Source organism: Vicugna pacos, chromosome 4, assembly GCF_048564905.1.
Source record: "Vicugna pacos chromosome 4, VicPac4, whole genome shotgun sequence".
NCBI lineage: Eukaryota > Metazoa > Chordata > Mammalia > Artiodactyla > Camelidae > Vicugna > Vicugna pacos.
The window spans coordinates 60,232,282-60,245,820 of NC_132990.1; the positions used below are offsets into that span (position 1 = coordinate 60,232,282).

The 13,539-nt window shown below is 33.2% G+C and overlaps 1 protein-coding gene across 5 annotated transcripts in view; it reads right to left on the reverse strand.

Moving 5' to 3' along the window:
- Nucleotides 1–2,869: 2,869 nt before the first annotated feature.
- The window catches only part of SHOC1 (shortage in chiasmata 1), a 61,273-nt gene continuing 50,603 nt past the window's right edge, over nucleotides 2,870–13,539 (reverse strand). For all 5 annotated transcript variants that reach the window (XM_072959912.1, XM_072959911.1, XM_072959909.1 and 2 more), the window contains 5 exons: nucleotides 12,676–12,769; nucleotides 9,362–9,493; nucleotides 7,567–7,716; nucleotides 5,956–6,919; nucleotides 2,870–3,644 (listed from right to left, as the gene is read on the reverse strand). In XM_072959912.1, coding sequence (XP_072816013.1) covers nucleotides 3,544–3,644; nucleotides 5,956–6,919; nucleotides 7,567–7,716; nucleotides 9,362–9,493; nucleotides 12,676–12,769 — 1,441 coding nt within the window. In that variant the 3' untranslated portion in view covers nucleotides 2,870–3,543. The remainder of the gene's footprint in view (nucleotides 3,645–5,955; nucleotides 6,920–7,566; nucleotides 7,717–9,361; nucleotides 9,494–12,675; nucleotides 12,770–13,539) is intronic.

The window sequence follows — 13,539 nt, forward strand, 5'->3', positions numbered from 1 at the left end:
AGCTGTTCTGAATAAAAACTTAGTGGATTAGTGAAATAAGAAGAGAAAGAAATTAAAGACAGTAGAGACAGTTTAGCAATACCAACAGCATATTTCGTATTATATGGTGAAATGTGGAAGCATTCATTCATCATTCTAGGAACAAACAAGATACTTTTTAATCACCACTGTTATGAAACCACTTTGGAAGTCTTAGCTAATGCAGTAAGATGAAAAAAGGAAATGGTGTTAACATTTAAGAAGAAATAATAACTGTTTATGGATTATGTAATTGTACACTTTGAAAACTCAGAGTATAGTAAAAGAAATACTTGAATTTATGATACAGTTTGGAAGACTGGCTGCATACAAAGTATATATGGAAAAATGAAAAGCATTTTCTGCACTGGCAATAGCTAGTTAGAAATGGAAATGGAAACTGTATCCCATTTCCACTTTAATGACAAAAAATACTTGAGAATACATTTAACGAAAGTGCAAGAGTTATAAAGAAAAGATTTTACTGATGTTTATAGAACAGAGGACATTAGGACAATTTCATTAAAATGTAATCTTACTAAAATTCTTGTATAAATTTAGTGGAATTCCTCATTTTAAAGGGAAACTGATTAAAACATCTAAAAGTTCATATGGAAAATCAAGTGTCTAAGAATAATTTTTAAAAATCCATGTGTATAAAACATGGGAGGGTGAAACTTGCCTTACTAGATCCCAAAACTCACTTTGAAGCTGCTGAATCAAAACAATATGATTTAAAAGAACAAAAAATTAAGAAAAAAAATCCAAAACAAACAATATTTTCATGGTATAAGAATAGACAAATAGATGATTGGATGGATCATAATAGTTCAGAAATAGCCTTGACTTTTTTTTTCTATTCAGTGGGAAAGTGTAGTTAACATAATAAGTGGTGCTGACATTACTGGCTATCCATTTGGAAGGATATTAAAGGCCTGTATTATACTATGTAAAAAAATTCCACATAGGTTAAAGAAAGGTAATACAGAAGCAGCAGAAGAAAAGTTAGGAGAATAGTTATGTAACTTCAGGGTGAAAGAGGTTTCCTAAGCAAGGCAGGAAACTCAGAACTCAAAAAAGAAAAGATATGTATGCTTGACGATCAAATTAAATAATTTAAGTATTGAATTTAAAAACTCTTGTATGATAAAAATTGTAAAAAACAAATAGAAAAACAAAAGGCAGAAAAGTGAATTTTTTTCAGCCCTCATTGTGGATTGCTACAGTTTGTATTTCTCACCCTCTCTAAGCCAGTCTGCTCTATCTATTAAAATTGTTGGATCCTTTGCTTTAGGGCAGGCTTATTATTTGGGGAGAATAACCAGGTTCTTCCTATGAGAGGCAAGGGGTGGGACACCCTGGTGTTGACCCCCAGTTGTACGCTGAGTGTCAGTGACAAAGGGAAGGGATATCCTGTGCCTCCACAGTTGGAAGGGACAGCTGATGTTCTGGTGGGTCCTACAAAGTTTGGGCTGGGCCTAGGAGCTGAGGTAAGGCCGTTCAAGTGCCCTCAGAGGTGAGCATCACTATCAGCAGCCACGCATCTCCGGGCAAGTTAACACCCTTAGGACACGAGAAACCTCACGGGGAAATGCTGTCAGAAAAAGAATCAGTTTCCATGGCAAGAGCCAACCTGGGAAGTTGGGGCTGTTTCAAATAATTCCATGTAATGGGGTGTATGGGAGAGGATGTTCGAAGGTTGACTGACACTTTTGGTTCCCTAACAAGGGCCTGTCCAGACCCTTCAGGTTTCTCCTGTGAACCAACCCAAACTGTCATGTGACATTGGCTCCCGGGGAGTGCTCTGCTGGAGCAGTGCTCACTGACTTCATCCACTGTTCCCAGGCCTCCGACACAGGACTTGCCGCCCAGTAACACCTCTGATGGGCCGTAGCACAAGAGGCTGCTCCGGGCCCAGGGAGAACGAATGTGCCCTTAAACACCAAGCATCACTGAGAAATGCCGGCAGGAGGACTCAGATGCTTTCTCTCCATTCGGTGAGGAAGCAGGGAGGTGGGTTTTGGCAGCTTGGCCTTAGCTTGCCCCATTCCAGGGCCTGTAGAGAAAGTCCTCTTCTCTGGAAGCTGATTAAAGACGGGATCAAGGAGATCTGCAAGCTGGGAAGACTGAGCTTTACCTTAGTTTGGGAGTAATCCTGCCAAAACTTAAAGTACAACAGAAATTCCAATAAGATTTCCAGAAATAGTTTCTCTTTAAAGTCTCCACCCTCTACACACCCAAGTGAAACCAAACATCTTATAAATGAAAGTGTAGTAGAAAGAGAAGAGGAAAGGCAGAAAGTTGATGTGAAGTCAAGTCTGTTTCAAAAAGGAGGATGTGATTAACAGTATCAAACGCTGAAGAGAAGTCACATAAGGTGGTGTCTGTAGGTCCTTTGGGTCCAAGAAGGTAGAGGTCAATTTTGGTAGCAACAAGGTGATAATTTCAGAAGTCAGGAAAGTGAGACAGTATGCCTGTGGTCTTCAAACATTTTCGCTAAAATAATGACAAAAATCATTGACATATAAATGTTTCATAATTTTGAATAGTTGCAAAGAATAAAATTTTATTAGACATTCTGACATTTAAAAATGAAATTATTACATCTTTCTTTTAAGTGTATTCAGTGGAATACAAATACTATAGTAATTAAAAACCTATAATCATCCATTTAAAAATATGCAAACTATCCTCCCAAAATGTTGTGCTAACAATATAGGAAAGTGTTCTTCCTCCCACATGCTGACAATAGATATGATGAATTCTCAAAAAATTTGCCAATCTGATAGGTGAAAACACAGTAACTTATTGTTGTGCTTTGCATTTGCCTAATAAGTAATGAAGCTGAAAATTGTTTCAAATGTTTATTGGCTACTTTGTTTCTTATGTGTTTAATCTGTTCATATATTTTGCCATTCTTCTATTAGGTTGTCTTTTTCCTATCAATTTGTAGGAATTCTTTGTATATTAGGAATGTAAGCCCTTTTTCCATCATGTGGGTTGCAAATATTTTCTCTTAGTGATTTGTCTGAAAATTTTGTTTATGAAGGCATTTTAAACTGGAAGTTCTCCAACTTCAGTTTTGCCCTAGGCTTTAACTCTCTTGGTGGTGGAGGGTTGACTGTGGTGATCTTCAGCTCAGACTCAGAGGGTCAGACTGAGGTGGAGGCTCATTTGAAAGGCTTGCTGGAGGAAAGCTGGGAGGTAGTGAGCCCTCAGGAGACAACAAAATAAGCCTTTTACATACATACAGTGAGGTTTTCTATTTCTCTTTGAAAAAAAAAAGGCTGGGTGAATCTGGGAAAAATCTGGATCTTTTAACAATATTATGCTAATTAGAATATTTTACTTAAAAAGATATAAACTATAGGGCAAAATATATACTATGAAAATTTAATATAGAATCACCACGAACATCTAAAAACAACTGCATTTTCTTCGATATATTAGTAAATCTAAATCATTTTGTTACCGGTTTATCAAAAGAAACAATGCAATGTGGCATGTAGCACAATATTCTTTCTTTCAAAAAAATCTTAGACGAGTTTGTCCATCAAGTCTACCAGGAACTTTTTCATACACTAGACGACGTTTTTTGAATTGCGGTAGTGGTGAACTCGTGAAATCTGTTAAAAAGAGAAAAAGGAAAACCATTTTATTGCTGAGTGATAAGTGTAGCTATTTTTTTTCCCAGCTGTTCAAATGGATCCTGTCTTTTCACCATCTATCTATACAAAGTGTTAAAATTTCCAAACAAGATAAAATAATGACTATTAAAAATTATGTTTGCTAGCATAAATGCACCTGTTCCTAATGGCCCAATAATAATTAGTGTTAGATACATATATTTGTTTGCTCATGTCTTGTACAATTAAATCTCCTTGCATTTAAGACTCTTGCTTTTAAATTTCCCTTCATTAAGCCTGTTCCTTAATGCATATCTGTAATGTTGTGGTGTTTATCCTGAGCTCTGATATATGTAGCTGGTGATCATGTCTAGACTCACCTTTTATGACTGTATTATATGTGACACATTAGTCTGAAATATTCTAGACTTGGATACTTATAGGGGCTGATTGATTGAATCAAGGAAATGGGAGGCTAAAGTATTTTAAACAATTTTAGTAATTATTCCCAGTGATAAAATCTCATAATTGCAAGAGTTGGATGCCATTGTAAGCAAATTAAAAAGGCAATGCAGCAGATAATTTTATCACAGAGATCACAAATATACATTAAGGACAAATGGAAAATTTTCTTGAGTTTATATCAGTGGCTTTAAACAAATTTCCTAGGGCTGCATCAATATTAATTCAAAAACTGTTACATCTTAAACAACATATCCGGGGGTAATGATGTGCTATGGAAAAACCACAGTAAAAAAGTCAAAATTTGCCATAGTGATATTGAAGATACTAGCCTCAAAGGTTCTTGTGAACTGTCTGAATGCAATTATTGTATGAAAATAATTGGAAAGTGCACAAAACCCAATATTTCTAAACCAATTCTATTTATATATAATTTTTATATTTATAACTACAACTAAATTAATAAATTGAAATATAGATGGACATTGACTATTCCATCTATATCCCTAAAAGCTTAAATATTAAAATTTATTAAAAAATAATTTCTGAGGTCTCATTGAGAAAATGGGAGGATTATCTCCTAGATTGGGAAGCCTTATGCTAAGAAATACATAGTAATTCACATGCTTAATTTGTTCCAGAGTGGGAAAAAGATGGAATTTTAACCCAGTTCACTTATGAAGTTAGAATAACCTTTATGTCAGAATGTGACGGAATACAAATGAAGAACAAAATAAATTAATTTCATTATGAATGTAGATAAGAAAATCAAATAAATGTTAGCAACCATAATCAATAGGATATTTTAAAAAAAAAACCACTCCTCAAAAGCCAATTAGGTTTATCACAAAAATGATAAAAATGATGTATTATTAGTAAACCTGTAAATATTGACATTAATGTCAATGGAGAAAACATGTTTGATTTTTTCCAAAAGGGGACCAAAAATAGTTTGGATGAAATTCAGCATCTGTTCCTCACAAAAGTTCTTATAAAACTAGGGATAGAATATTTCCCATTAAAATCAGAAACAGAACAAATTATGACCATTAAGTGGGACCAAATCCAAGTTTTGTGAGTCCTGGGACTTATGTACTTTGGGGGGAAGTCCTTTTTCAATAAAACAAAGAATATAAGATTTTCTGTCCCCTCTCAGGACTCACAAAATGGCCTATGCAAAAGAGGAGTTTTGAAGCTTCCAGCATCTTTCTTTCTCCACTGCACCCAACCCCCACCCCCAAATCATAGTAAGGCCATCGTTATACGGCCATTAGAACTTAAGATTTTGTTTTAGATCCTCAGGCCAAAATAGTAAGAAATGACACAAACAAAAAGTATAATTATCAGAAATGAGAAGATAAAATTGTCCTCTTAAAACACTGATATGATTAAATGTGTTCAAAACATCAGTTACAAAAGAGAGAGATAATAATAGTATCCATTTAATAGGATTGTCGGAATTAAATAATCCACATAAAGGGAATATAATAAGGTCTTTTACATGTTAGCTCATTAAATAGCCTTGCTTGACAAAGAGGCTAATTTTCTAATTCATTAATTTCTCTAGTCTTTGTTAATTTAGTCTTCTGCTTTACTTAGATGCCTTCTGTTTTTATTTTTAACTTCTTAAGTTGAATGCTTAGTTTATCTAAAGCTACAAGAATTTGACGTATTTTCTTTGCACTTATTTTCTTAAGAGTCTATAATTAGAATTTTGATTTTACCTTTGATCCCAAAGTTTTTGAAGATTCTTAAGTGTAGTAATTAAACAACTTTTCAGATTTGGAAATGGTTTTATCTTTTGAAGTTACATTAGAGAGTAGTTTTATCAACTATTGGATAGTGTTACCTGTTAATGGTTTCTTGTCTCCTGAGTTGGATGAAGATTCAAAGTGCCTTTTCTGCTCTAAATATTTTCCAGCTCTCTGGTAGGAATAAAGATTGTTGAATTCTTTTTCATTTACATTAGAATCAGAAGCACAAAATAAATCCAAACTGGGGACAGAGGGTAATTCTGTCCAGAAGGTCTTTTTAGTCCCAGCATTTGAACTTTCAGAGATGAAGCCTTCTAACTCATCTGATAGACATTTTTGCTGATTAGTGAATAAATTATCTTTCTGAGAGTACCATTTGTCACACGGAGTCTGCTCTGCACCATATTGTAAGTTGAATGACTGCTTCTGTTGCTCCCATACATTTCTCTTAAAGTTCCAACGGAAAGGAGATTGAGACCCTGCTAGCGGAAGGGTAGGGGCAGATAGTTCTTTATTTATAGGTCCTTTTGCTTCATGTGTTCCCTTTTTCTGATAATTTATAAAATTAGGGGCAACTCTCTTCTGAGTGTCAGTTGGTGATATTATGGTTTCATAGTTCATTTGTGTTATACCCAAAGAAAAGACATCTGATTCTGAATCATTCTGATTCAGAAAGGAATTACCAGACACATTCCTTGATTCTATATTAGCCAGGAAAGAATTATTCTGCACTATGTTAGGGTTACAACTGGACTCTTTCCAGTAGCTGGCCTGATTGTAGGAAGTCACAGGTGGTAAAATGCATGACATCTCTTTTAGTTCCACAAGGGAAAAGCCATAATTTGAAGTGGTGTTTGTGTCTTCATGCACTGTCTCTTGTAAGTCTGAACAATGGTCATATTCATTATGTTCTTGAAAGACAGAATCTGAAGAGCCAGCAGCTGAACTCTGAGGAGCAAAGTTACTAGTCTGATTCCTATTTTCCTGAGGTGATGAAATTTGAGGTGATTTTGTTATGGAAGGACTAATCTTGAATAAGGAAGTGATGCCACAAAAATGCTGAAAAAAAAAGTTTAAAAATTAATATAATACAAATACAATACAAACATCAGTCAAGTAAATACAAATAATGATGTTTATCTAAATGGAAAGAAGGAAAATATAAATAAGTAGTTCATTCAAAGGTATGATTTTACTGATCCATGTAATAAGAACATAACATAATTAGGTGCCATTAAAAGAAAAACTTATGGTAATTTGCATCTATTTTCTAATCACTTATTATAGAATTTTTAGTTACACAAGTTACACATGAATACCATTTCCTTCATAAAAATTAAAAAAACTTACCAATAAGGCTAATGTTCTCTTTAGCTACTACTACAATGAAGGGCATCAGGATTGTTTGGAAGGGATGTAGAGTGTGTAACTGAATATGTGTGGGCACTATAACACTACAAAATGATTTAAAGTGTGATAAACAATCTGTACTGAATTATCTATGTAAGATAGCTTTAAAACGTATAATGTGATTGACAGCTAGTGAGAATTCTATATTAAAATTAGTTTAAGAAAATTATTTCTTTGCCCTGTGAAGTCTAAAACAAACTTAGCTACCTTTGTTTTGAAAACCCGTATGGTAAACATAGATACTCAAATGGAAAGGGAATAAACTTATATAAGGATACGGATCTCAAGTAACTAACCTTTAACACTTTTTCTGGAACTTCAGGTAGGAGTTCCTGAAGTTGACAAAGAGTTGCTGACAATATCCAGTGCAGTGAAGGTCCTTTATTTAACATGAGCTGAGCTACCAATGGATTAACACTTGGAAAATCAAGTAGGTACATTTCTTCCTAGAAAAGAGTGTACAGAATAATCAGCCAGTGGTCTTTTTATTCTATCACTCCAGCAGACTAAAATTTTTGTTGTTGCTCCTACCAGTGAATTTGAGATTCCTAGAAAAAAGTATGACCAGGAGAGAAAGAAAATTGTTTGGCAGCAAAGATTTATACACCCAGAATTGGGAAGGATCTTAAAGTTAATTCAGTCTAATCACTCATCCAAAAAGATTCATTACAGTTCGCTCCCTTCAAAGGACAACTGTTTTACCTAATGATACATGACTTTCTAATGAGAAACCTTTTAGGGGACTTAGTTGCATACCTCAAGATTTCTTTAGGTCTCCCTTTGTAGGCCGTATACTATCATGATTTGATTGAGATGAACCATGTTTATGAGATCTAACAGATGTTATGATTTCAGGAAAGGCTTATTGTGAAATTGTGAAGAATACTACAGGAAGAACTTCCGTCAACCAGAACTGACCTTGACAGTCTACAAACACGTTTTTGGGAGATTTCAAAAATGTCTAGAAATGTAGCAGCCGTTTTTACTGCCAAGTTCTTTTTTATTTTTTCTGGGTTCTGCTGGCTTTTTGCACACTCTTGGATTTTATCAAATGACAGACATGTGAGTAGCTTGGACAGGAAGGACAGGAAGATATGTGAGTAGTAGGAAGAAAATTGCAATACATTCATACATGTCATAATTAATTATACCCGTACTTGCTGATAGTACTATGTTCTGTTTAGACGTGTAACAGTCCTGTGATTTAATATGTATGAATATTTTATTTTATTTGTTTTATAATTTTATTTTTTGAGTAGCTGAAATAGTCACATGGTTCAAAATTTAAAAGGCACTAAAAGTTATACAGCGAGAAGTCCCATTTCTACTCCATTTCCTCAGAATCTTTCTGGAGATAATCAGTGTTATTATTTCTTGGATCCATCCAGAGATATTTTATTCACTTACAAATGAATACATATAAATATTAATTTCCCTTTATTTTACACACTTAGGAGTGTACTGCATGCACTGTGCTGCAACTTTCATATTTCACTTAACAATGTAAGATATAGGTCATTCCATGTTAGTACATAAAGATCTTTATCACATTTTTTTCATGGGTTCAGGATTTGAATATATTTTAAAATAAAGGTAACAAAAACACTAGGTTGGTATGAGAACCTTGAAATATTTATGCTTCAACAAAATGAATTTCTAAGAATTAACTGTTTAATCTTATAACTATTTCGTAACTCTACTTTCACTTTCAACTATATAATTGAATTACCGAAAAATCATGAAATGATAGTATTTTACTATTCTTCTGATATATCTACATTCTTAAATGTTTAAATTTAGGAATTAGAAAAATAGTTATGTTTTTAAAATATTAGACACTGAAGCCATTAGCTCACTCTATAAGTTAGGTTTGAAAGTTCATTATGAAAGAGCCCATTAAAATAGTTCTATGAAATTTAAAAACACTTATAATTCTGAAAAATTATCTAAATAGATGTTGTGCATCATGGTTATTGTTATACATGTTCATACAACTGTGACAGAACAAGAATATGCTACCAGAAAGAGAATTCAAGTACATGTATGTATATTTGCTTTGCAAATATCTAAGTTATATATTTGGAAATAAACCTTAGATGGTGAAACTTCAAGCCAGGATTTATCCAACCATTCATGAGGGTCTCTCTTCGAGGTCATTAAATTGTGGTCAGCGATTTGTCGAATTATCAATGCAGTCTCTTCCACTCCTGGGGAAATTACAAGCTAAAATACATGTTATATGTTAGACTATAGGAAATATTAGGAAGCAAAGAGTATCATTCAAAAATTGTTTATAATTAGAAGAAAAAAACCCCAGCAGATTCTAATCTTTGAACACTACTTTAGATATAATTTATTAATTTATGTATTGTGAAATCCAGGACATTTTTGTGTGTGTGCGAGGATAAACAATTTTCTTTCCTTCTTTAAATATGATTCCCTTGTAGTTTGCAGTTTTGGGGACTAAGTTGTTTTTCTTCACTTCCATTTGGCATTTATTAATAAAGTTTAAAAAATATATTTGGTGCTTTATAGTTCCTCTATATTAGAATAAAAAGCAACTTGGATGTCACTAGTAATATTTAATATTTTGCTTTTTCTACGTTAAACCTCAAATGAAAAGAAGAATTTTTAAAATGTAGTACAAGATTTTTCAAAAACAAAGTTGAAAAACCAGGATATTTACAGATTAATTTGATTCTGTATTCAAAAGTAAAAATATATTTTGATTTGGAGATTTTTGGAATTGTTCATCTAATCTTGGCTTATTTGATGTTAAGATACCCATGCCAAAAATGTGTGATGTGATGTACGTAGGGATGTGTGTGTGCATGTGTGCAAAACTTAACTCTATAAAGAATGTCTTAATATCCTCTACTTCCTGTTTGCTGTGTTTTCCTCCATGCCCTTCTCTCTTCTGAAATGCCACCTTTTCCTTCCCCTTTCATTTCTATTTTTATCTTCTTCATCTTTTAGATTCGGTTGAAGGAAAGATGGCTCATGGGTTAGCAATTTAATGTGGATAGAGAATACTGTCCTAAACGATCATATCTTAAAAATATAAATATTCTGTATTCTGTCCTGTAGTGGAAATTTAAGAAACAAAGACTGTACAAAATAATTATGATTTTTTTTCTTTCACAAGAATAACAGATACAAAACTGTTAACATGTATCTGGGGGGTATATGCATGCTAAAGAAGGATTTTCTTATATTAAATCTATAGAGTGCACAGAAACACACTGTTAGATTCCAAATTTATTTTATTAAAAGTTTTGGGAAGTTTTGAGAAAGATTTGACACTTTTATTTAAATATAAATTTTATTTAAAGGGCATAATTTTATAATAGTAATGAATATTATCTTAATTTATTAAGGCAAGGATTCTGGAGCTTATGGCTAGACTTTGGGAGATTCAAGAACCCTCCCTAACATTGTTTTGAAAAATTTGCATATGTGTGTATCTATGCATTTTTCTGCAGAGTTCATAAGAAATTTATAGAACTTTTTTTTTTTACATTATAGTAAAATATGGTATGACACTACTGGTAGTATTTTCTTTTAGTTTAAGAAAATATACTTAAATTTCCTAGTACTTCCTTTATGGCCAGGCTATTCAGATGATTGGGGAAAAAAAGATCAAACTGATGAATTTTTTTTGCCTAAAAGGCCAAAAGCCATATTAGTAAATATATTCTAAAATGATATGAGTTTAGGGAACCCCCTTTAATGTAATAATGTCATCAAGTTAGGAGAATGGGAGGCTTGAATATTGGTGACATATTGATAAGAGAGTAAGAGCAAACTGATCCTACTTGCTTCTCAAATTCCATGGGTAAATGGACCTACTTTTAAGATGATTATGTAAACTTGAGACGCTTTTGGAGTAGTTTGACCCAGGTGGGAGCAGACTTCTGTTTGGAATGGACCGTGCCTGGGCAGTACCTCCTATTTCATCCCCAAATGCCTTCCTTGGAACATGTCCTCTATGGGCCCTGTCGCTGTTCCTGAACACAGTGTCACTCACTGCTGTCAGAAACCCCATGTATAGAGGAATAAAATGATTTCCTAAAGCACATTTTTGCATGTGATTGCTTACTAGTAGCTGAAAAGAAGAGAGTCTGATTAAGTGGTGAAACCTCACTAGAATGAATAAATGAGACAAATTTACATTTGCCATTCATTTTGTTTAGATAACTTTTCCAAGAATTTTATTTCTACGTTTAATATGCATCACAGGATCAAAATGATCTGGATTCTATTTCAAATAGATGATTTGTTGATTTTCTTAACAGGTTGTGCCTTCATTTAACTCTATTTTGTAGCTGTTTGTTGAGTATTTTTACTGTGTACAAAACACTGTGCTAGATGCTACAGGTTTTATAAAGAAAAGGGCCTAGTTCTCACTCTCCAGGGAGGAGGATATGTGAATAAATACCTTTTATTATAATAAAGATATAAAATGTTATTGGAAGAATGGGAGAACTCAATGGAAGGCCACTATACTTTGAACTCTCAACTCCTCCAATGGACTCTTTGTTTACTATAGCCCTCCCCAACGTCCTTTTCCCTTCTTTAAAAGAGTTAACCTCTTTGAGCTGTGTTGCAACTCACATAGGCTCACCATGGCTGCAGACCCTGAACTGCAATTCTTTGTTGATTCTGCACGAACCCATTTTTGCTGCAGAAATAACTGGCAGTCTATTTGTTTTAGGTCAACATAAGTTTGGGGAAGGATGAGAAGTTGTGTTTTGGACATGCAGAGTTTGAGATACCTGTGGAATGTTCATGTGGGTATTTCTGGTAGAATCTAGAATATAGGTGCAGGCCTTAAGAAAAATTATGAAAATTTTAAGGATTTTCTCAGAAATGAAAGCTAAATTTGTGGGAATGTCTGAGTTTATCAAGGAAGGAATATAAAGCGTTAACAATAGAGGACTGAGCCCTAAATTTGGGGGGAATATATAAACTTCAGAGTGGGACATTGAAAAAAGGCAAGAAAGGAGACTGATTAGAGATCACCAAGATATTGCTCTATTAATATGTCATAAGATTTTCATTTTATAGTAGATAAATATGGTATATCTTTCATAAGTGAATATTTTTGATCAAGGGATATTTATTTTTATTTATATCCTGCCATGTTTCAAAAAAATCTAAGTAATCATGATAAAATATAATAATTCAAATTCATTAAATTAAGTAAGAATTTAAATTCATTAAAGGCTTTTAGAACAGAAATTTAAGTGGAAATAATATTTGTTAATTTTAAAACTATTCTTTATATGGCTTTTAAATGTTTTTTAGTTTACCCATTTAATGTTTCTCCTCACTGGGCAGTAGAGTTTCAGGATAATTTTGGTTTATGAAAAATACTTAGGAACAAACATTTAGAAAAAGAATACCTTTACATCCAGTTCTTCTGATTTTAGCCCAGATGAAACCAAAGCTGCATATATCAGTGCTAGGTGATGAAGTGCCTTTTCTGTAAGATAGTACCTAAAAAAATTATATTACTATTTTCTACTCATTTGATGTCTGGTTGTACTTATTAAAAATAAGTGTAAATCTCCTCTTACTCTCCCTTGTACTTCAATTGCACCCCTAGGCAGGTACCAATCCAAAACAAATTTAAAAAATTCCAAATCAATTATTTATCCAGAACACTTCCTAGTTCTTTATAAAGTTTAAGATGCTTTACAGCCTTTATTAACCTTCAAAATAAATATTTAGACCTGAATTATTATTTTTATTTTTCAGTTCTAGTAGAAAGGAAAAACTAGATTCAATGATCGTTAGAGGTTATCATTAATAGAAGAAAGATTAAAACCCAAGGTGTCTGGAGTCTCACACTCTAACTTACAGTTATCCCCACGTGATAATAATTGTATACTGTACTGCTTGGTACAGCAAGATACAACAATGGAGTCAAACCAGAAAGTCAATAAAGAAAAAAAATCACACAGCAAATGTCAAATAAGAAGATATCTGTACCTTATCTAATAATTAAACTATACAATATTTTTGAAGTTTCCACTATGAGTGATATGGTGTTATGTAGTATTGTAGAGATTAAAGAAATGAATAAGACAAATTTGCAATTTAGTAGGAAAGATTATTCATTCAATCGAGGAATATTTACCAAGCACCCATCATATGAAAGCAGTGTGGTCAGTGCCATAGGGCAAGTACTCCAAAATGATAATACAAAACAAAATACAATAAATATCATAGACGAGGAAAAAGCAGAGAGATAAGGAGTCCAAAGG